The 24,928-nt window shown below is 45.6% G+C and overlaps 1 protein-coding gene across 1 annotated transcript in view; it reads right to left on the reverse strand.

Moving 5' to 3' along the window:
* Nucleotides 1-590: 590 nt before the first annotated feature.
* The window catches only part of LOC132567603 (uncharacterized), a 29,170-nt gene continuing 4,832 nt past the window's right edge, over nt 591-24,928 (reverse strand). The window contains exons 3-6 of the mRNA XM_060233280.1: nt 24,509-24,606; nt 5,366-5,499; nt 1,831-1,924; nt 591-775 (exon numbers count right to left, since the gene is read on the reverse strand). Coding sequence (XP_060089263.1) covers nt 764-775; nt 1,831-1,924; nt 5,366-5,499; nt 24,509-24,606 — 338 coding nt within the window. The 3' untranslated portion in view covers nt 591-763. The remainder of the gene's footprint in view (nt 776-1,830; nt 1,925-5,365; nt 5,500-24,508; nt 24,607-24,928) is intronic.

Consider the following 24,928-nt stretch of genomic DNA (forward strand, 5'->3'; position numbering starts at 1 on the left):
GACATGATGACATGAGGGGAGGATGGAGTTGCTGAGCAGTAAGGCAGAGACAAATTTTGATATTATCTAATGTGGAGGGCAAAATCCACATTTTAACATTTGGGGTTTAATGGTTTTTAAAGTAAAATTTTAATTTGAGCTCTAGAAGTAAGATACATTGACCAATTTGGAATCTAGAGCTCTCTTTCTGCTAGACTAGACATCTCAATGTCTTTAGTACAAAGGGGATATGGAAGAAATGGGGGGGGGAATCTGTGTGAGGTCTTGGAACAGACACCCCATTTGGAGGATTTTCTAATGCAGTGAGAAGGCACAATACATCAGCCTTAAGTTACCAGTAAGGAGCATTACATCACCCCCCTCTCTAAATTCTGTCATGTGTCTGTCTACAAAGGTTCAAACTATGACTTGCCTTTTAATAGAGGAAGTTTATTTTAAAAATCAAGGGACAGAGAGCATATAAGTTGACTGTAGAATTCCCATTTAATGAGGGGAAAAACAGAGCAATCCATTAACTGGAAACGCACACTAACAGTTTGCAGGGTTAATACAAACTTATTGCCCCAGAGCAACAGGGGGGAAAAGGGAAAACCTATATATGCTTCTTAAAGAAAGGAATGAGCCTCAAGACAAGTAGTGAGCCTGCAAAGCCTGCAATAGTCCTGGTGGATTCGACATCAGAATTCTCAGGAGACCATCTTCCAGTGATCAAAGCAGAAAAGGAGAGTGTTTGCAAACTCAAAGCAACTCCAGCCAAGCCTTCTCAGAATATGTTCTAATGAAAGTGGAAAGAAAGATTACAAAGGCACACCAGCCATCACAAGGCAGTTTCGTTATCATTTCTCTGCTCTATTTGTGTCCCACACTTCCTCTTTAGAATTCAGACTGACATTTGGCAGGCTCATCATGACTCTGAGTGGTTAGCCTCACAGTTGTCCTGTGGAATAGTTGAAGTTTACATATATGACTTGCCCAGGGCCACCCAGACAGCTTTGCAGATGAACAGGGATTCAAACCTGGGTTTCCTTCACCAAAGCCAAGTGGCCTTCACACTAGCTGTGGTACCATGGCTGGCTGCTTACCAGCCTAGTAATAAGTGGTGAGAGCTGGTTTTTCCATGCTTTCTCAAATCAGATCAAAGATGGTTTCAAAATCATGGAGAAATGACAAGGAAACCACAGAAAGGCAAAAAAATTGAAACAAGGAAGTGAGGAAGCTTAGAGGAAAACCCACAACAATTCAGCACCCAAACTATGGAAAAACTTCTGTGTAAAAAGACTCCTGATATGGTGGGACATGCATCACTTGTATCCATGTTAAGGGTTCACTGCCTTATAGGATGTGAAAGGATATTACAGAGGGTGCAAACTCAGCCTGTGCCCATCAGATCTGAATGCTGAGGAAATCTAGAGAGGAAAATATTGTCATTGGAACCCTGCATGGGAGAGGGGCTTCTGACTGCCTTCAAGCACCTGCAGTTCCTGAGCTCTCACAATAGTACATCAAGCAGGGAAATGGTGAGAAATTTCCTAGCAACTTTAATTCAAGGTTCTGGAATGCTAAATGGGCATACTGGATCCCTGCAGTCCAGTCATACTGAATGCTTCAATCCCCAAAAGTTCTTTGATAACCCATATAACTGGCAGGAAATTATGTAGCATCACTATATCATGAGCAGTCCGCATTGATAGCTTCTGAGGCTGAGAGTGGGCCATTCCAGGGAACCTGTATTCAGCTTTTGCTGCAGTGACCCATCAGGTATGTGGGGAAGTACTATCACCCTCAGTTTCTTCCCAAACAACTACTCAGCTATATTAGTCTCCACAACACCTTAGGATGCTCCAGGGTGCTTCCTGCATCATTGGATCCTCCTTGTGCTGTCTCACAATGACCAGCTAAATCCCCAGACTCATTTCCAGGAAACCTTGATTGGAAAAGAAGAGCAAAGGGCATATTATAAGTACCTCTAATTTCCCCCCTAAACCATGCAAATTTTTGCCTGTTCTCATTTTACATAATAAGTTTACAGTAGGAAGGTCATATCATTCTCAATCCTGTCTCTAAAATCTTGCAGCTATAAATAAAACAGACTAAAACAAAAATCTATCTGCTAATCTAAGGCTTCTGTCTATTGTTTTATTTTAAACTGAGCTCACATAAATTTAACAGACTTATCCTTAAAGGATAACTATTACTGCTAATATTAATATGAATAACAATTTATACCCCAAAATCAGACAGGTTGCTGTTGCTGTCATTTTGCTACCATTTTGTTTTGTCTTGCTCATTATAAAAGCTGCATAAATGCACCCTCCATTTAAAAAGATTAATTCTAAAAAGTGAAAATGAACATTTTTAAATATGTCAAAAATAGGATAGATATATGGGTGAAAATGTCCCTCATTGGTAGACCTTAAAATTGTTGCAATACTCACACAACACTGGTAGGCTATTCAAAAAGTAATAAAAGCACAGCCAGCATGATGTAGTGGTTAAGAACAGTGGACTGTAATCTGGAGAACCAAGTTGGATTCCCTGAATCCCCACTCCTACACATGAAGCCTGTTGGGTAACCATAGGCCAGTCACAGTTCTCTCAGAACCCTCTTAGCCCCACCTACCTTACAAGGGGCTTGTGGGGAGAGGAAGGGTATAAAAAGCAAAGAAAAGCAGGGTATAAAAACCTACTATAACCTTGTATACTATAATCAAAGTCAAGTAATTCTGCCTGAGCCTCAAAGGTCACTTAGGTCAGATCAGTGTCAGTGGTAACCAGTATAGCCACTGCCAACTCACACACAATTTCTGTACCATTATCAGTCTCAAAGAAGCAGCAAAGGATGAGTTATGCCCCTTGCCAGAACTGCTGAACTGAGTGACCCCTACTGCAAGCCTAGCTTTTAGAGCCGCAAGGCCCACTTGGCTTGTTCCAAGGCAATTTTTACTTCCCAGTCCTCTCTTGCTTGCTAGGCACCACTATTCCATAACATTTTGGTTGTGAAAGCTACTTGGATAAAGGTTTAGTACAGCATATAGCTGGTACTGCCTGTTGCTCTAAGCAGGATCCTACTACATTTTAGTTAAGAACTTTATTTTAAATTAAACACTGACGCCTAGTGGCCCTACATAGTATTATCAGAATTTGCTCCCTTGCAAGTCTGGCCCTGCATCTGGCTTTACATGTTGAACAGCTCTCTAATGATGCACTGAATCAGTTTCAATACATTTCATTGAGATCAGACTCCTAACTTTTAGGTCTAGGAAGGCTTTTAGTATGGATTTTCAATTATTGTTTCATCTGGAGGTGTGTCTGGAGGTGTCAGACCAGCATTTGATCATTCACAGCATGTCTTCCATTTAATACTGGGTCATTATGGCCAACAAGGCCAGCTCCCCCACTAGGCAAACTAGGTGGTTGCCTAGGGTGCCGGCAGGGCAGGGGCAGCAAATTCAGCCTCCCCCCTCAGCAAATGCCTAGTTTCCCAACCACCACTACCACCGCCCCCCCCCCCCCGTGCCTCCTCCTCCCTCCCTCCATGTCAAGCCGGTTTTGGCTTTGAAATCAACACGGGGTGAGAAAGGGGGGAGGGTGCACGGATGCGCGGGAGGAGGCATGGGGGTGCTGTGGGGGTGCACTAGGCAGCAAGTCGATGGCCAACATTTAAAGTCCTCTAAATCAAATAAGAGTTTCTGCATACGATGGCCAACATTCATTATTTGTGTATTAAGGATAAGAGAAACTTCCATGGCTAGGGATTGGGACTTTAAGCCTAAGCTAAATGCCAACATATTTTTATTACAATTCAAGGGCAATCTGGCTGCGACATCTATCACCCCATTGATTGCCAGGGTTGATTTGGCTGATCTGGGTGGCTAGGTAGGTGTCCCCTACCTCTCTCACTGCTCCATGTGCATCCCTCCCAAAGCTGCATGCTTGGTAGAAGAGGACAACCATCCCAGATAGAAGGAGTGAACTGTTCTGAGTATTACAATTAAACTCTACATAATGGGAGTTCATGAAGGTTCAGGAGGAATAAATGACTGGGAATCCCCCCTCCCAGTAATATGAGACTAACATAAAAGATTAAAGGAGTAACTTCCAGATCTCCTAGTCCTGGATCTCAGCAGTCCAGCGCTATAATATGCTTGCCCTATAGAGGTGACTTTTGGGATAAGGTGAGCAGGAAGGCACTCTGCTAAACATGAATACATGCACCTCCATGGATACTACAAACTCCAAGGAGCTTGAGTAGGCTAATTGTCTCTCTCCCCTTGTCCTCCCTGTTTTTTTTAGATTGATGCTCAAATGTCCTTAATATTCTGTGCTTCCTGAAGAATAATAAGCATATTATCCTCTTCTGGGATTAATTTACATTTTTTTAAAAAAATGTACATGCTTGCAGTGTATGCAGAAACTCTTATTTGATTTTAGAGGACTTTTCCTTCTGAGCTACTGGCTATGCACTCAGCCACTGCAATTAAAGGGAACAGGGTGCAGTTGCATGAGGAATCATAAACAAGCAGGGGAACTACAAGAATCATGGTGGGCAGAATCCCATCCTTCCACCCCCCTTGCTCATTCACCCACCAGGCTGCCCACTTGCTGGCTAGCCCGCTCACCTGCAGTACTGCCACCTCTGCCTACCTGGCTCTGATGTTTGTCATTTTTGTATTACATTATTAGTATTTCAGATGCTATTGGTTTATATTTCCTTATATATTGTTCTTCATTAATACAGCATATACTTGTGCATTATTTTGAAACACTGTATTATTTCACCTTGGGGGATTTTGTTTGGTTTCCCTCTGTTTCCTTCCCCCATCACGGTTTTTCTATCATGCTTGGCTCCCATGGTAGCAGTTGCTTCTCATCCTGCTTTCCGCCACCTACTTGCAGAGTCACCACCTCTGCCTTGAGTGGCACAGGTGGCAGGGGAATGTGGGCTCCCGCTGTTCCTGCCCACCTGTAGCACCACTCATCTCTGTGGCAGTATATATATGTATTGCATAGTGCAAATCACCATTTGTTGGAAGCATTTTCATAGACTAAAATTTCTCATTAGAATGTTTTCATATTCAGCTTCATCCTATCACTTTTTAAAATATTGCCTTTGCAGGAGCACAAGGTAGCATAAATAGTCATACCCTTTTATCCTCACGATAACCCTGTGTGTAGGTTAGGAAGAGTGACTGGCCCAAGGTGAACACATGTTTGTCTGGGTCAGCACACAAGCTATTGCACATCACTGACTCTCAGTTTGACATTTCAACACATTAACATTTTGCATTCTTTCATACAAGGGGACAACTACTAAATGCTGCAGAGTCTGAGAGACAGAAAGAGTGTCGAGTACCGCAAAACGCACCCACAGACATAGGCAGTCCCAGAAGAATCTGATAGGATGAATTGGGGCTTGGGTGTGGCCACTCCATAGATCATCAGATCCACAGTGGCCTCATCTTCAGTTTCTGGCTGTGCAGGAATGGACTGGAGATGAGACTACAAGAGGGTGGGAGAGAAGAGGAAGCCATGTCAAACTTTAGCTTATTATTTTATTTGTTTACTAGGCTGAACACCGTGCTTCACTACAGCATTTAACTACCTTTAATTTTTATTTTTTTTTAAGGTGGGAAGTGTGTTTTGATTTTGGAAGATTTAGAAACTCCATTTACCAACTGTTATGAAAAATGCCTATTCTCGTTTAGAGCTCACTTTCCCCTTTTGGTCTGCACAACAATCTTGTGAGGTAGGTTAGGCTGAAAGCCTGTGAGTGGTCTGAGCTCACAGTGTGGACCAAATCAGGAGGGAAGCAACCTCAGCAGGGTATAATGACACAGAGTACAGCCTGCAAAGCAGTCATTTTCTCCAGGGGAGCTGATCTCTGCCATCTGGAGAGTGATCTCCAACCCTCACCTGGAGAGTGGCAACAATTGCTCCCCAGGAGGAAGTGGCTGGTCTGGCGGGTGGAGTCTATGGCATTGTGTCTGTCTGAGGTTCCATTCCTCCTCAAATCCCACCCTCTCAATGCTCCACCCCTCAAATCTCCAGGAATTTCTCAACCTGGAGTTGTCACCCCTGTCTCCTTCCCAGCAGCAGTAGCAATGTTATTACACAGGTCCAGGGGGTTGGGCTGGGCACTGATGAATCAGTCAGGACACCTGTTCAACTGTCTGCAGTCTCCTAACAGATTGCCACCTCAGAACACAGATCTGCATAGCTGAGCAAGCAGAGAGGAAGGGGGGTGCTTCAACTGTCTGCAGCCTCCGTTAACTCATTGCCACCTCAGAACACAGAGCTCCACACCTGACCAATCCAGGGGGTGGCAGGGTGGAAGCAGGCTTCAGGCAGCCAGGTACACGGTAAAACTTTACCCCATTGGAAAAACACATTTTATCCCTTGTCAGCCACTTAGGGGTCGAATTTCTAAAAATCCCTTCTTAGTGGGTATTGATGTCATGGAAGGAATGCACTCCCAAAATTTTGGGTTTCTAGGTCCAGGGGTTTGGGTTAGGCATTGATGATATCTCAGGACACTTGTTTATATATAGATAGATAGTCCAACTTTCTCACTGGGACTTAAGGCAGATTACACTAAATTAATATATTTGACAGGATGAGACATCCAATAAACAATGCAATAGAATTTGTATTGTAGAAATCTGGAACCAACTAGACATCCAGAAACAGAACTGAAGCAATGCATAAGCATTAACATGATGTGTTAAACAATACAATAATTTCCTAGTAGGATCATATAGGAATCCCAGCCCCAGCCATCATGCACCAGGGCTTAATTCAGCAGGTGAGGCTTCCCTTGGCCTCAGAGAGAGGAGAGGCAGGGGTTGGTTACCACTCTAACCCACCTCCTCTTTTCTAACACTACTCCCATCTGATCTGGGAGCCAGTGCTAATCTGTCCTCCTTGGCCTTCTCCCTCAAGTCTTTTGAAGGCCGTTGCCAGGACTGGGGCATGCCCAGGGGGCACCTTGTACCCAGAAACATTATGGGGATGTGGCCCAGCCAGTAAAGGATAGTGCCTCCACACTCTTCTTTCCCACCCCCAGGGTACAGCTGATAGTCAGACTGCAGGCTTTCAAAGGCTCAGCTGTCAGTGGGTGGCTGAGTCTTAAAGGGCCAGTCACCATTGACCAACTGGCTTGTATTTATTTATTTATTTATTCTATAACTTATATCCCGCCCTTCCCATAAAATGGCTCAGGGCGGCTCACAGCAAATGATAAACAATAAAACAAAGTGCAGAATTATTACATTTAAAAAGTCAAAGCATTTAAAAATCTAAAAACCTTAAAATCTTAACATTAAACTATACAGTATATTTCACTGAAATCTGATAAGCTACCTTTATCTAGTCAGGCGTAAGCTAACCGGAAGAGGGTTGTCTTACAGGCCCTGCGGAACTGAGTAAGATCCCGCAGGGCCCTCACCTCTTCCGGCAGCTGGTTCCACCATGTGGGGGCCATTGTAGAGAAGGCCCTGTCTCTGGTTGTCTTGAGACAGAGGCTCTACATAAGCTAGGGTTGCCAAGTCCTACTTTTGACTAGGTGATGGAGTCCTCTTGCATGCGCTTTGCAAGCATGGTGTGATGATGTCACCCGGAAGTGATGTCATCATACCAGGCATATTGTGCAGGGGATGTTCTAGGATTCAGGTAAAAAATCTTGATGGTACTAGCTTTTTCATGTGAATGCTAGAGTGCCTCCCACGTGACATGCCTGATGCAATGGCATCACTTCCAGGTGATGTCATCATGTCGGATACATCGCACACCGATGGCGCTCCCCTGCTGGGGGTGGGGATCCCCCTGTCGGCCAGCTCTGTGCCGGTGGGTTGGGGCCCCCAAATTGGGGAAAAACCCACCCTCAGCAGGAGCTTGGCAGCCCTAATATAAGCTGCATCCGTCACCCCATTGGGCCTGATGGATTCCATGTGTGACCCTATGGGGGGAAGAGGACGAGAGAGCATAATGTTGTCTTCACTGTCCCCCGCAACAGATAATACTTACAGCAACAATCAGTACAAACAGTAGTATTAAAACCTTTACCCAAGTAGCTTTCTAAAAACCATCTTGTCCAGTACAACCTTATTACCCATGCAGAAAAGCCCCCTTGAATAAATAGACTTTGCTTAGTTTGTGGAAAGCCAAGACAGCGGGAGCCTTCCTGATCTCTTCAAGCAGGCAGGAAGGTGGGAGCTGCAAGGGAGAAGGCATGTGTTCAGGCAGTGGTTGATTTTACCTGTTTGCAAGTTAAAACTGAAACATTTTAATGGTATTTTTGAACCTATATTTAACTAATCCACAAATGGTCCAAGGTTGCAACATTCACTTTTAAAGTATTTAACATTTGAAATCAATATCTATATGGGACTGCAATTCAGTTTTATTACAGTCAGACACAGGCTGGTGTTGCAGACATGAAAGTACCAGAAGAAGCAAATCATACCCATCTACAAATATAGTAATCAGGTAGCAAAAGATAACCTATTCCACTGCTTCAGACCACCATGGCTACTCACCTAGATCTACTTTTCCCGCTCACAAAGAGGAAAAGTAGGGCTCTAAACAACCTTTTCTTGAAAATACTTATCAGTTATTAAAACACAAATAATATAATATTACACATTCAGCTGGACACTGACAATAAATTTTGCATAGGTTCCAATCATGCAAAGGATGCTCTATCCATGAAATAGGATGGGATTGCAGCACATAGGACATCTGGTTTTACCTTTATGAAAAAGGGGTGGAATTAATAATGAAAACATCAATATACACTTGTTTTACTTACCATAGAAAAATGCAAGAAGATGCCAGGTTTTGCTCAAAATGGAATTAAGAGTTACAGCATTCAACAAAGTCTAGGATATTCAAACATTTGTTTTCTCTGCTGTATCTGGTGCACAAAACAGGGTCTCAGTTCTCATGAATGTACAATTTTACAAAGCCTCCCTTACATAAGCTTTTACAGCTTTAAAATGTCAAACAATACCAGATATCTACTTACAGTGACATCAGTCCGAGCTGTCAGTTAATCACAGGGTTACCAAGTGCAATTTAAGAAATATCTGGGGACTTTGGGGGTGGAGCCAGGAGACATTAGGGGTGAGCCAAGATAAAGGCTGTGACCAGTATAATTGAACTCCAAAGGGAGTTCTGGCCATCACATTTAAAGGGACAGCACACCTTTTCAATGCCTTCCTTCCATAGGAAATAATGAAGGATAGGGGCACCTTCTTTTGGGGCTCATAGAATTGGACCCCCTGGTCCAATTGTTTTGAAACTTGGGGGATATTTTGGGAAGAGGCACTAGATGCTGTACTGAAAATGTGGTGCCTCTACCTCAAAAAACAGGCCCCCCAGAGCCCCAGATACCCGCATATCAATTCTCCATGATTTTCTATGGGAATAGATCTTCATAGGGAATAACAGAGTCCCCAGCAGACATTTCCCTCCTCTCTCCCCCTCCCCGCTTTCTGACGACACTGAAGCGGGGGGAGGGCCTCCAAACCGGGGATCCCCTGCCCCCACCTGGGGATTGGCAACCCTAGTTAATCAGCATCCACATATGTGTGAAACTCAGGAAATAAATGTTATTTATCATTACATTTTGTCATATTCTATTTATAGTTTCCCAAGTGCTGAATTTTATCTCTGTTTTTTATAGATTCCATTGCACCTGAGAATCAGCTGAACAAAACTGCTAATTTAATGGAAGATCACAAAAAGTATGTTACCCACAAATGGCTTTGTTTGCTGTGGCAGTATGAAACATAGGAAGAGGTTTCTTCAGACTCATACTGTGAACTGCCATGGATTATTTGCTAATGTAGTTTCTACATTCTTGTATTTTTGCCATTTCTGTTGTTTCATACAGTTTTATATTATGTATGTAGTTAGGTTACAACCATTATTTATGCCATAAAACTCATTCCAATCCACTAACATTCTCAGATCCTATATATATACAACCAGATTCATAATAAAGGTATGGGATGAAAGATATTTTTCTGGTTGGACATGGAAATTCTTGCTGATTACTAATTTTCCATTTCCACAAAAGATAAACTAGTAATTATTCTGCTGTTATATGACATGTCAGTTCTGGGATACTAAAACTCCAAGTTTCAGCTATTTATATGGTCCTTTTCCCACCCACTGAGGGTATATCATGATACAAGCAACCAGAAGAGTTACAAATGTTCTAATAACTAACAAGGTACTGAGCTGTATAAGCACACCCAACAGTCAGGCATTCACAATGTTAAAAGGTAATGTATGCCTTTTAGCATTGTCAATAGATGTTCCCTTGCATGGAGACTATTTACATGTCACAACACCACAGGTATGATTAAGTCCTTTTGTATGAATGTTTGCTTGTCTCTGTGGTGAGATTGTATCAAACAGGCCACAAGGGTGGAGAGGCCCTAAGTTTGTGTGCAAAATCCACTGCTGCTGCTGCTGTATCAAACCTATTTTTAGCTTCAAAGGCTGTGCACTGGCATCTGAGAAATCCCCTCAATGAGAAGAGATCATTAATGTGAAACCCACCATATTGTTGCATAAAGGATGAGTTCAAAACCAAAAGTTTGTAATACCCTTTATTAAGACCAACCTAAATTAAATGAAACTGTGCAAACTTTCAAGTCCTCCAGAACTTGCTGGATGTTAATAAAACACAACAAGAAGGAGTATATATAAATCAAAGCATCCCGCCAAGTGCCAGTCAGACCTGAATTGATTTGATACACAAGATGCAATTTACACAGCATTGACTACTCAGGATGCAAGTTAAGATTCTGGTCTAAAAAATTTTCCCACTCTTCTTTTATTTTCTTATGAAGAGTGCTGGAGAACTCAGAAACTTGCACGTCATTGTGCATTATCTTGGTTGATCTTAATAAAAGGTATTACCAAGCTTTAGTTTCTGAATTTGGTTCTGGATCAATGTGTCTACCTGTGCAACCTCTATCTACTTTGGGGTGGGGGGGAATGCTGTGCATTTGGTAAATGTAACAGTTCCTGATATGCAGAAATCAACAAGTTAAACTTTTCTAGTACAGATAGGGAAACTGCTGGGGAAAGTATCCTGCTAGGGTTGCCAACATCCATGTGGCACCTGGAGATCTTCTGCTATTACAATTGATTTCCAGATGACCCAGATCAGTTCCCCTGGAGAAAATGGCTGCTTTGGAAAGTGGAAGGAAAGGAAAGGTCCCCTGTGCAAGCCCCAGCTGTTTCTGACTCTGAGGTGATGTTGCTTTCACAAAGTTTTCACGGCAGACTTTTTACGGGGTGGTTTACCATTGCCTTCCCCAGTCATCTACACTTTCCCCCCAGCAAGCTGGGTACTCATTTTACCAACCTCAGAAGGATGGAAGGCTGAGTCAACCTTGGGCTGGCTACCTGAATCCAGCTTCCACCAGGATCAAACTCAGGTCATGAGCAGAGAGTCAGACCACAGTACTGCAGTACTGCTGCTTTACCACTCTGTGCCACAGGCATTATACCTTGCTCAGGCCCATCCCCTTCCCAAACCCTGCACTGCCCAGGCTTAGTCATCAACTGGCAGCCTTGCTTTCAAATCCAACTGCCAATACTTGCTTGTACTCTAAAAGATAAGGTAAACATTCAATTCTTTGTCCAGTTATATGGTGAGTAGTGTACCTAGGGTTGCCAGTTCTGGGTTGAAAAATTCCTGGAGATTTTGGTGGTGGAACCTGGGCAGGGCAAAGTGTGGGGAAGTGAGGGGACCTAGCAGGATACAATAGCTTCAAAGCAGCCATTTTCTTTGGGGGAACAGCCCAACATTATAGTAAAACAATAATAGTTTTATTCTGCCTTTGTCCAAGGAACGCGTGGTAGAAATACATCTCCCATCCTCCATTTTATCCCCACAACCACTCTGTGAGGTAGCGGAAGCTAGGAGAGTGATTGACCCAAGGTCATTAAGCAATGTGATCCTATGCAACTTTATTCAGAAGTTAACCTGCATTTGGTGGGGCTTAGTGGGATGTTTGTCTGGAACATATTTATCCCATCTCTCTTCCAAGGAGCTCAAGGCAGCATAGATGTTCTTCATTTTAATGAGATGGGTAGTCATGTTACTTTGTCTGTAGCAGTAGAAAACAGCAGAGGTCATTTTGTAGAAAAAGAGGTGCTGGAGCTCATTAGTATATATCATTTGCATCACTAAAAGTGTGTCAGAAGGAATGAAAGAGAAAGAAAATGGAAGGAGGGGGAAAAATGAAGAGAAAGAAAATGAAATGAAGGAAGATAGAATGAAAGAAAAAGACAGAAAGACAGAGATACAGAAAAAGAATGAGAGAAAGGAAGGGAGAAGTAGAAAAAAGATAGGGAGAAAGGTGCACACTTTATGCGGTTTGTATTACAACAGGAGAATCACAGAAAGATTGAAACCAAAGCGAAAAACTGTGATGGAATTAATGAAAACAAAATATAAATAGGTTCAAAAATACTCATTTAAATATAAACTTTCAGATAGTGATCATCACAATACAATTTATTACACTCGGGTGAATACATTTAATCCTTTACAGCAACATGTATCTAAGCACCTAAATTCTCAACTAAAGTGCTTAGTGCAACAAAGTGCTTGTAGAACAAAGTGCCTGTGCGATATCTTTCGATAAAGTTTCTTTTCTGAAGATTCCTCAACGTCCCTCTGAGGGAGCCTGGAACTGGCAGAACGCTTGTATTGCCGCCATTGGAAAGATTTGTGTGTGCTTGTATACACTGTAGTTCTTGCCAAGAGGGCTGCCATGAGATAAAAACTTTGGATATCACTCTTTGATAAAGAGATGGGAAATGGTCCACCAGAGTTTCCTGAGCACTGCTCCGGTGAGCTCTGTCGCAAACTGAGGCCTGGAAAAGAGTAAAAGTCCAGTAGCATCTTAAAGATTAACAAAATTTGTGGCAGGGTAGGAACTTTCCTGAGTCACTGCTCACTGCTTCAGAGAAGTGACTCACAAAAGCTGGTCCCCTGCCACAAATTTTGTTAATCTGTAAGGTGCTACTGGACTTTCATTATTTTCTACTTCATTTTAATAATCATGGATGGTACATTAGGCCAAAGGAGTGAGAGTAGTCCAAGGTCATTGATGGGGAAGTGGGGTTTCAACTCAGGTCTCTCCAATTCTATTACAACATGCTAACCACTATTTTGTAAATACATTGTAAATTTAGATTCTCCAGTAAATCAACATTGATTTCTATATACGATAGGAGATGTACAAATTACCGTATTTTTCACTCCATAAAACGCACTTCCCCCCCCCAAAAAAAGGGGGGGGAGTGTGTGCGTCTTATGGAGGGAATACTGCAAAAAGGAGCATAGCCAAGGGCGAGCGCCCATCAGAGCAGACCTGCCCAGCAAGCCCAGCAGGGCCAAGATCCTGTGCTGCATCTCCCGCTTCTCCCAACCTGGTAGTCTGTTCATATTCACACCTTGAGCAGACAGCCCAATTCCCATATAACCATCTCTTCCTTTGCTAACAATTTTAACTTCAAAGTAGTATATTCCACAAGCAGCAGGTATGGGATGGGTAGCTCGAACAGAAGTAGCATCTTTTGGCGTTTTACCATGGCCTTTGTAGTAGACACGCAGGTTGTTCTGCGAGAGGCCGATGTAACTGAATTTGTCCTTTGGGCTCAAGGAGCAGGGCAGTGGCGTTTCCTGTTCGTCCACGGCCAGGTAGAGTCGCCTGAGGCGCCGCTTGAGCTCCTTCTCTTGCTCGTTGAGGGCCGGGTCGCCGCAGTGAGGGAACGGAGCCGGGGCGCTGCTGCCGCCACAAGACATAGGCCCCGCTGAGGAAGAGGCAGCGGCGGGGGGCTGTTGTGGCAACAATTGCGGGCGGTGGCGGCAGAGAGGGAGGCAGCGGGGCCGAGGTGGCCAGTGGCAGCGGCGGCGGGTGAAGGAGAAGCGTGGCTGAGGCGGGTGGCGGGGGTTGCCCGGCACTTGAGCAGCCGTTGCCGGGAGTTGTGGCGGCTGTTGCTGCCCGGACGTGCCGGCCTCCTCTTCCTTCTCCTCATCGACTGTTGAAAATGAATGGCGAGCGGAAGGGAGGGAGGGAGGAAGTATCAATACTGAGGGATATATACACGAGCGGCCTCCCCTGCTCCTTCTCCAGAGCCAGAATGACAGCGCGAGAAGAGGGGCAAACACTGGCGGCGGAGGAAGAGGAGAGCAGGGGGGGGGGAGACGGCGACTCGGCTGTGTCATCTCCCGCTTCTCGCGCCCACTGAGGCATCGGGGCGAAGGTTGCGGCTGCTGCAAGCAGGAGGCAACACGACGGGCCACCTGACACTCCCGCGCTCGCCCGCCAGCAGCAAGAAGAGCAGCGGCAGCAGCCGCATCGCGCTGGGCACGCTGCCGCCATCAGGGCGGCCCTTTAAGCGGAGCGGGCCGAAGCACGTGTGAGCTGGGCGGCCGCTGGCAGGGCCTGGCCCTGCCCTTTCTTCGGCGGAGGCCATGGGGCATGTACCGAGCATCAAGGCTGGGAAGGCTCCCAAGCAGCGGCCCTCCAGTCCGGCCCCCTCCCAGGAGACTGAGGGTGCTGCCTGGGTCGGGTGAGCTCCTTGGGGCAGAGACTGCAGCCAGAGAGTTGCGGTGGGTTTATGTTGCGCTCCATCGGGGCCTAGGGTTGCCAGGTCGAACTCAAGACATATCTGGGGTCTTTGGGGATAGAGCCAGGAGCAAGAGAGTTTTGGCCGACATATTTAAAGGAACCACACTCCTTTAAAATGCCTTCCCACCATTTGGAAATCATGGAGGATGGGTTCAGAATATTTTTTTTTCCTGTTTTCCTCCTCCTAAAAACTAGGTGCATCTTATGGTCAGGTGCGTCTTATGGAGTGAAAAATACAGTAATTTTATCACTTTTAACAAGCGTATCACAACTGAAAAATATTTGTGCTTTTTGTTGTTAAATAACTTGTTAGTAGTGAGGTAGGTATGCCACACACAACTCCACTAGCTTCTAATTTTATTATAGAGAAACCTAAAGAAATCAATTTTTAGAGTTCTCACAATCACTATACAATTCATACGGATTCAACAACAACAGAACCAGAAGTCATTTAAACAATCCCACGAAGTACCATGACCTGGATAGCCCAGGCAAGCCCGTTAGATCTCAGAAGCTTAAGCAGGGTTGACTGCAGTTAATACTTGGATGGGAGGCTGTCCTTGAAATACCCAGTCAAGAGGACAGTGGGAGGCTTTCAGCCACCTCTCTGTAGGGGCTAGTCATCAGAGGTCAATATAACTTCTAGGTGCAGATACACACACACACACACCTAAAATACACCCCCCAAAATACAAAAAAAACCCTCCACCCTGTAATATAGTGGGTTCAGTGCAAGGAGGAGACGCTGTAGTAGTGATCATAGCTCTTGTTAGGTACAGCATGCTAGTGACTAAATTCAAGACTGACTAACTGAGCCAACAGGGCCAACTATATACACTTCAAGGTTTCTGTGCTAGGACGCCATTGGATCATTCAAACCAGCAGGGGGCCCATGACTGGAGCAGAGCAGCAGGGAATTGGATCCTACTGCCCATCGTTCCTAAGTCACCAAGCTCAGTCATGCAGGCTCCAATGAGCCAGGCAGGAACACAATTACTTATATACAGCCTTAGTCCACATACACAACATCCCTTCCCCCCTAGTTCACAAGTCTTAGCAAACATAATCCCTTAGGTAGGCAGGCTTGCAGTGCTCCCGCATAGACCACCTGAGCACCAGGGTGGGCAGAGAAGCGGTCGCCGCTTCCCGCGAGGCGAGCGAAGGGGTCAGCGATGCTGGAGTTTCAGCCAGCGGTTCAGAATTCTTGGTAGCCCCCAGCTCAGCCCGGAGGGCCTCTGATTTGGTCAGCTCAGTAGAGAAGACAGAATTGTTGGTTGGTTGTAGAGACTGTAGTCCTTGACCTTGTCACTCAGGGCCACACGGGACCTTAGCTGGTCTATGTGCTGCCTAAGGGTGGACCTGCCTTCTGTGGTCACCTCAAACATGACCGACCCTAAGACCCTGGTGACCCTGGCCAGGATCCAGGCTGGGTTGCCCCCAAAGTTCTTGCAAAGACCAAGTCCCCTATATCAAACCCACTGGACACTCGGAACGCCTCCAGCATCTCCTGTAGGTCCAGGGCTTGGTCTAGATGCAACCAGTCCAACAGGGTGGATAACTGCCGGCCCATTAAGAGTTCTGCCGGGCTGTGGCTGGTGGCAGTGCAGGGAATAGCATGCTGGGCCAAGAGAAATTCGGCAAGGCAGGCCTCCCAGTTCCCCTGGATGATGCGGCGGAGCGATTCTTTAGTTGTCTGTGCCATCCTCTCTGCTTGGCCATTTGTCGCTGGGCGGAAAGGGGCTGACTTGATGTGTCTTATCAGGTTTCTGGCACAAAAGTCTTGGAACTCACCTGATGTGAAAGCCATCCCATTGTCCAAAATGAGGGTGTCCGGTAGGCCATGAGTGGTGAAAACCCAATGGAGGACTCTGAGGGCGGCTCAGGAGGACGTTGATGACACAGAGACCACCTCCAGCCGCTTGGAATGCAAGTCCATGATCAGGAAGAAAGTCTGTCCCTGGAAGGGCCCCGCAAAATCCAGATGTAGGCGGGACTACGGGTTGCAAGTGGACTCCCAATGTTGTGTGGGGGGCACTAGTTCGTGCCTGCCAGGCATCCCTTGTGGACAGAAAGTTCATCCTGTCAGGACGCATAAGCTGTAAAATCCAGGTCCACCCGACTGGTGGGCCATCCCCTCCACACCCAGTCCAAAACTCGGAAGAGGATCTTGTCCTTGGTGAATAAGCGGGCAATGTCCTTCACATGTATGGGGTAGAATTTTTGCTTATAAGGTTCTGCAGCTTAGAGGGAACATTGCCAGAGACCCATTGAAAACGGACAGGACCTCTGCACAGACCCGTTGGAAGTCCATGCCTGAGGGAGCCTGATGGATGCCTATCACATTGCCCATAGTCCATGCAGATGTGGACACTGCCGTTGAGCTTCACTGGGGTCATGATTGGGGTCTTCCACCATGCGTTGGCCACCAGCTCTAAGACCCCTTGCGCCACAAGGCAGTTGATCTCCTCCCCAATTTTCGGTTTTAAGGTGAAGGGGAAGTGTCTGGCCTTGAGCCTTACTGCTGGGTTTAGCTAGAGGGACAAGAGGGGGGAGGGGACAGCAGTGTACATTCCCAGAGACCAGTGTTCCCTCTAACGTGAGTTAGGGTGAGCTAACAGATTTTTAGGCTTCTGCTCACACATTTTCACCTAAGCTCAGGAAAAATAGCCCCAGGGTGCGGTCACACATACCATTAGTGGCGACACAGCTCCGTCTCGCTGATGGATTAAATATGTTCGTCCACACATCCACATCTGGCAATCGAGCGTCATCCATGGTCATTCCAATTTGCTGCAGATCAGTGCTGCATTAATTTGACAGCGCAGAAAGTCCGGCCCTTTTTCAAAAAAGCAGCACAAGATCGGCTTTTTCCTGTTTGGACAGCTCATGCACGATACTGCCCCTTGGAATGTTTACCACCCCTCCCACCTTTTTTTAAAAAAAAGCCTCAGCAGACATGCGCCTTGCCAGATCATCCGGGAATCTGAGGTGACACTTCTGCTTCTCCAATCAACACAGGATCCGGGGGGAGGGGGGGGGAGACGTTATCCCACTATTCAGAATAGAAAAAAAATCTTTTTTTTCAATGTGGAGGATTTCCAGATATCATTGTCATTGCCAATTTCTAGGAAAGTAATTTCTGGCAGTTCCTTGGTTTGAATCGGCAACGTTAATTCCGGAAACTTTCCCCCTTCTCCCCTGCCTCTGAAGCAATGTTTGATTTCCCAACTCCAAACAGTTGGGCGCATGTTCAATGGTCCCCCCCTCCCAGAAATCACCATCTGATCACGCATGCTCCAAGAAAAGAGCATGATAGTATTGGATGTCTGAACGCTCAACAACAGAATGAGTAGCATTCTTGGATGCTCGTCTGAACGACCCTGCATTGAATCAATATTGAGCAGTTCAAATTTGAGCGCTACACACCCACTTTTAATGTGACGTGTGACTGCACCCCCAGAGCACAATAATTTATGCAGTCGCTCACAACATTAATTCCAGTAGCTCACAACTTTAATGGCAGTAGCTCACAAAGTAGAATTTTTGCTCACAAGATTCTGCAGCTTAGAGGGAACATTGCCAGAGACCCATTGAAAATGGATGGGAACTCCACACAGACCCGTTGGAAGTCCATGCCTGAGGGAGTCTGATGGATGCCTATCACATGGATCCCCAGGGGGCCGAACCATGACCGGCCCATTAAGCTCGCAAGGTTTCCTGCAATGCCTAGCAGTGGCAGGATTCCCTCATACAGCCCATATTTTACCCTGACAAATCCGCCCCCATGAACAGCGACCTCCTGTTTCTGGAAGTCCCAAACAACTATTGGTGAGAGGTGCAAACGGGGTCCCCCTTGGGGCATAGTTGTTGGCAAAGGTTGTTGGCATAGTTGGCAGAGGTTGTCCTTGAAAGGGCAGCTGCTATGAGAGCCCTCTCCAGCCTCACCCATCTCACAGGGTGTCTGTTGTGGGGGAGGAAGGTAAAGGAGATTATGAGCCGCTCTGAGACTCTTCGGAGTGGAGGGCAGGATATAAATCCAATATCTTCATCTTCTTCTTCTTCTTAAGAGTCTTGACTGATATGACCATAAAGGTAGCCGGCGAGTATATCTCCATCCTACATGGAGCACCCTCAATGAACACGGTTGTTTTTAGCTTGTCCGGTGAGGGCATTGATAACTGGCATACCTGGCTGGTGGACGAGGTGAGGGAGTCCTGCTCCTCTATGATGGCAGCCTCATGGTGTTGACCATTTTGGCGTTGGGCCATGGAGCAGGACAACTTGGAATGGCAGACCCATGCCAGGTGGCCCGTCTTCCCACACTGGTGGCAGATGGTGTCCCTAAATTTGCACGATCTCCATCCATGAGACTCCCTGCAGCTGGCGCAGAGCTTGGATGTAGCTGGCTTCGATGCACATGGAGGCTGGTGTCGCAGGGTCACTCACTGCAGCTTGAGAGCGTTGTCCCCATCTGAGTTGTCCAATACTACCAGGGGCAGAAGCTGGTGTGCGCTGGCTTCAGAACAGTGGCCCTTGTCCTTACCCGCCTTTTCAGCTGCTGTGGCTATCTTGAGGGCCATTTCCAGTGTCAGGTTGTCTTCTGCTGCAATCTTCCAGCAGGTGTTTCTGTCATGGAGGCTGTGCGTGAATTTCTCAAGGAGGACCTCTTCCAAATAGGGGGCATACTCCACTTTCACCCCAATTTTGCACAAGAAAGCGAGGTAGTCGGCAACTGACACGTTCAACTGCTGATGCCTGTTGAGGAACTGCAGCTGTTGGGCCAGGCAGGTTGGCTGGGGAGTGAAATGGCTGGTCAGTGCCATGATTATCCACTGGTAGGAGGATGATTTGAGCATGGCAGGCACAACCAGGCTCTCGGATAGCCTCAAGGTGGTGATGCTAAAGGTACTCGGTAGGATGGCTTTTTTCATCTCCTGGTCCTCTTCCCGGTTTCCAGTCTTCTGGGCCACGAGGTAGTATTTGAGTTGTTTGACCCAAGATTCCCACAGCTTGGGATGAGCTGCATCATACTCTGGCAGTGTTCCTGGAGTGGTAGCCATGTCATCTGCAGGCAGTGTTGCAATGCATGGAGCTGGGTGCAGAGAGCAGTGATGTGTGGTGCAGTGCCGGAGTTAAAGCAGACTTTAACAGAGGCTGCTCAAACTAAGATATCATGCCCAGCTTTTTAGAAATGTTAAAAATGTAACACAGGGGCCCCATACATTTTCTACCAGAGAAAATGCAAGAACCAGACAGAAGAGAGAATGAGGAACTTGTGGTGCAATATGGTGAAGAGTCACTCCAGTCTAAGTCCACTGAAGTTAACTCTGCTGCACAGAACTGCACTGTCAGAGACTGACATGAAGGTGGAATCAGTGATTCTGCCATTAAAAAGCTACCCAGGAGATCCTCCTCAGAATAAAGGGGTATGACAGATGGAAGGAGAAGCTTAATATTGACAACAGAAGCAAAAGGGAGTGCTTTAAAGTCTAATGAAGGTGCTACAAGACTCCTTGCTTTTTGCTGCAACAGTCTGTCAATGCTACTCCACTGGAATAATTGACCAGCATAAAGTAAATCACACTCTGAAACATGCTCCCTCATTTAATCGACTAAGTAAGCAGTAGCTATGTATTTTAAACATTGTATTCTATCTTTCTATCTTTCTACTGAAAATGCCCAACAGCTAACCATCTCCCCAAAATGCTAACTTCTGTTCCCAGTAGGGCTGCCAAGTCCAATTCAAAAAATATCTGGGGACTTTGGGGGTAGAGCCAGGAGACATTGGGGGTGGAGCCATAAGCAAAGTTGTGACAAGCACAATTGAACTCCATAGGAAGTTCACATTTAAGGGGACCACATACCTTTTTAATGCCTTCCCTAAATTAGAAATAATGAAGGATAGGGGCACCTTCTTTTGGGGCTCATAGAATTGGACCCCCTGGTCCAAACTTTTTGAAATTTGGAGAGCATTTTGAGGAGACTCATCAGATGCTATGCTGAAAATATGGTACCTCTACCTCAAACCACTGCCCCTCCAGATCCCCAGATACCCCAGAATTAATTCTCCATTATTAATTCTTCAGCAGACATTTCCCTCCCTCCCCGCTCCCCGTTTCTGATGACCCTGAAGCTCCAGAGGGCCTCCAAACCGGGGCTCCCCTGCCCCCACCTGAGGATTGGCACCTCTACTCATGAGTTGCTGAACTTTCAAGTTTTTCACAGTAACACAGGGCAACCAAAGGTTCAAGTTTACCTTCACACTATGCAAACGACCTCTGCAAGGATTGTGCAACAAACGGAGGGTCTGGGCTCCGTTCACAGCTGTGTTGTTCTGCCTCCTCCCTCCGCCCCGCTCCCCTTCAGTCTTAAATACGCAGACATACCATCCAAAGAGGAAGGCTTTCTCAAGTAGAGACTGAAGCCTCCAGAGGGGAAAAGGCACATGATGGCTGTGGGGGCGGGGCTTTCCCTCCACCGGTCAGCTGACTGGGGGGTGGGAAGGAGCTTGGGAAAGCGGGAGAACCCCCGCTGGGACCTGGGGATTGGCAAGCCTAATTCCCAGATAAAGTGGACACAAGGACAGATTATCCTTTGCAGTTACTTCAACCTAACAACTCTGAAACCACTAGGTTTAAAAAATGGTAACTCTGCAGAGAATTGCCTTGTTAAACTCACTCAGATTTGTAATCTTTTTACAGTGCCTGTACTGTAGAAAAGATAAATGTAAGACCTCAGCTTTGAATGTGTTCCCATTGCAGCCCCTTTTGATTTTCTCAGAGCAAGGCTTCTGGACACTTCCATCACACTGGCTCCTCTTAGGTCAAAATGCTTTGTCATTAAGATTCATGGCATCTAAATGAGAACATCATTTTACAATTAGTGGGAAGAATGAAAGCTCAAGCATTTCAGTGGCATAGCTGGAAATAGAAATCCTTGAACTGTTTTGCCATTTGTTAATACCGTACTTCAAGTATTTCTCAATGGCCTATAAGAGTTCTACTATTATTATTTAAACTGTACTGAACCACCAGCAAAACAGATGCCTGGTAACCACCTCTACTAGGTGTGTGTCTACTACAGTTCATTCTATGCACCACTGTGCTAGCAAATAAGAAGGATAAAAGAGTTTTTAAAGTGTGACAAATTGAATCAGCACATCCGTTATCTGCAACACACACAAGCTCTGTGAACTACAGCTTACGATATGTGTTGAACTCAGGTACAAACAAATACAAACGTATGGAATGCATATGTAGAATGTCAGGTATAAAGAATGCGCATAAAGAAACTGTTGTGTTTCCTTTTAAAATACAAGCAAGCAGCAAACAGGAAGCCATTGGCCCCTTCATTTACCATAAGGAGAAAAAGAATGGGGCTGTAGCTCATTGAAAGAGATCATTCTTTGTAAGCAGCAAGCCTAATGTTCATTCCCTGACATCTCAGCAAGGCACTGGACAAAACCCTTCTTACCTCCATGACTGCCAGTCTGAGTAGATAATGTTAAATTAAATGGACCAACAGACTGACTCAGTATGAGGCAGCTTCATACATTCATATGCATTGTAATGATATGTGAAGAGTAACAGTTTAAGCTGGTGATGCACCAGAAACCATTTCATGGCACCATGGTTCAAAACCAAAGGCTGAACACACTGTTCCTTGGGATAGCATGCGGGTCTCTATCCTTACAGACCTGGCTTTCTCCAATAAGAGATAGCTTTAAAATCCAGCTGATGTTTAGATGAACAGTGTGGGAATGAATATAGACACAGAAATGCTACAGTAACATATTCGATTGCCAGCTTGATTTGGAAAATCCAGATGGGGGAAATAGCACCCAATATGGTAAGTGGAACCAACCATGATTAGTGGTGCACACTGTAAACTTAGCACAGCAATGGCAGGGCCATATACCATTGATGATTTACCTACACTTGTAACATACAAGCTGTACATATCAGTTAAAGCAAATTGGATGAATTGAACGTTAGATGAAAATAATTAAGGTGAAAGATAAGCAGAGATGTTTCGTTTGGGGATTGAGCACTCAACCAGTAGCACAGGAAGTGCACTGCCTAAAGGAAGGTATATCTATTAACCAGACAGTCCTGTACATGCAACTAGAAGTCAGTCAACTGTTTAATTGACACTTCATGTTTGTCCGCTAATGGCTCCATTTTTTTCACCTCTACAGGGAGAAGAACTGAGAAGGATGAAGCCACAATAATTCTGCTATGTGGGAGTCTGATTGACTCTTCTGAGATGCAACCTGAGTGCACCCCAAGACTCAAAGAGATCTGGTCTCACATACCTAACCATTTTTTAAATGCATACTTTTACTGTGAGCAGGGCTTTTTTGTGTAAAAAAAAAAGCACAGCAGGAACTCATTTGCATACTAGGCCATACACCCCTGATTGCAAGCCAGCTGGAACTGCATTCCTGTGTGTTCCTGCTCAAAAAAAGCTGACTGTGAGCATTTCCATGACAAAGCCATATTGCAGTTAACAGAATAAATGGCAGAGCAATTTACCAGTTTACAGGGCTCATAGACAAAATCTCCTTGATTTTGGGGCCTCTGAAATCAGAATTAATCAGACATTAACAAGCTCTGATCACGACCTGCATTCGATCCCGGCAGAAGCTTGGTTCAGGTAGCCAGTTTAAGGTTGACTCAGCCTTCCATCAGAAGGTTGGTAAAATGAGTACCCAGCTTGTAGATGACTGGGGACAGCAATGACAAAACACATTAGGCTAAAAGAGTGAGAATAAAAATAAAATAGATTTAGACTTCTGGCATGTATGTAGCTGAGAGTAGGCAGTGCTGTGCTAGCAGCCCATCCTCCAGCCGGTGAGTTAGATACCCTTTCATATTCACCATAGTCTTCTAAAGCCAGAAGTTCTAGAATTCTTTCTGGTGCCCTCACCGACTAGTTGTATTGACCCCAGCCTGTGCAAAATGAGTAAGTAATAGCAAACAAATAGGGACAAGCCAGATAGATTTTATGTTCCCAGTTTTGGAATAATAACCTTTGCCATGACCTGCATTGGGTGATCTATAAACTCAGAATCTTTAGAAAGGGAGCCTGAGAAAACAGGAATGCCATCTGAGGAAAAGCAGGGAAGTCAGGGAAATCCCTGCAGTGTAGAGGCCCCCTCAGATCCTGACCTATCAGTTCCAGGGACCAGTTATGAGGAGTGCCACCACCACAACCTCCAGGTGCCCTCCCAGATCCAGGGACTGTTATATGTGAGCCATGCCAGATCAAGGCCTGGACCACTAGCCTTCCAGAGCTTTCTTCCACTCAGCAGGAACAGCAGAGGCAGAGGATTTGCATGTATGTAGCTGAGAGAAGGCACAGTGCTGTGCTAGCAGCCCATCCTGAGTCCAGCCAGTGAGTTATACCATTGACTTAGCTGATTTAAACTTCTGGCTAGATGAATTCCAGAAGCTGGCTTCAGATGGGGCTGCTTTTTCTCTAGCCTATTTAAGCTTTGTTAGTTCAATTGATTTGAAGGCCACTAAAGTTGTGCTCCAGGCTCACTTCCAGACCTTGCTAGCAATAGTCCCTGCTCTTGAGGCAACCAGCAGGCTTGGAAGCTTGAGGTGAGAACAGCCTGCCTAATGGGGTGGAGAGTGTCAATCTTTTAATCTGCAAACAAAGGAAGCTCTTTCTCACCATGGTGCTCTAGAGAGTACATGTGTCTCTTGAGACCACTTGTGCTTTGTTACCTTCATTGTCTTAAGTAGGACCACATCTGTATCCCTGTTTGCCATATGAAAATGCCCCCTGTAGAGGAAAAAAAAACCCTTTCCAACAGCTTTTCCCTGTCACATAATTACCACTTTAGTAGCAGGAAGCCTCCGGCGCTGTTTGTACATGTTGATGAGTCTGTTCCAGCGAGACAGCTCTGTTTTTGGAGGTTCAACTCTTACATCCTCTGTTTAAAAGAAAAAGCCACATTCATGAGTCCTGAAGTCTCTGTGGGTCTCTTAGCTAAATTCAGAGTTTGTAAAGGTGTAGTGTCTTGTGCTTAAACAAAGCACCACGCGGCCCCACAACAAAGGGTGACCAGGGGAAGTCCCTTGGTCACCCTGTGCAGAGCGGGAAAAGACTCCGCCTATCAAGACCAGTGGCGGGAAGTTTGACTGGCCAGGATTGGGCTGGCCAACTAGGGGGCTGTTCCGGGATAAATGTATATAAAGCGGGTCCCGGCCCGCGTGTCTCAGTTCCGTAATGTACCTTACAATAAAGTATGTTGC

The sequence above is a fragment of the Heteronotia binoei genome, chromosome 2 (genome assembly GCF_032191835.1).
Source record: "Heteronotia binoei isolate CCM8104 ecotype False Entrance Well chromosome 2, APGP_CSIRO_Hbin_v1, whole genome shotgun sequence".
Taxonomy (NCBI): domain Eukaryota; kingdom Metazoa; phylum Chordata; class Lepidosauria; order Squamata; family Gekkonidae; genus Heteronotia; species Heteronotia binoei.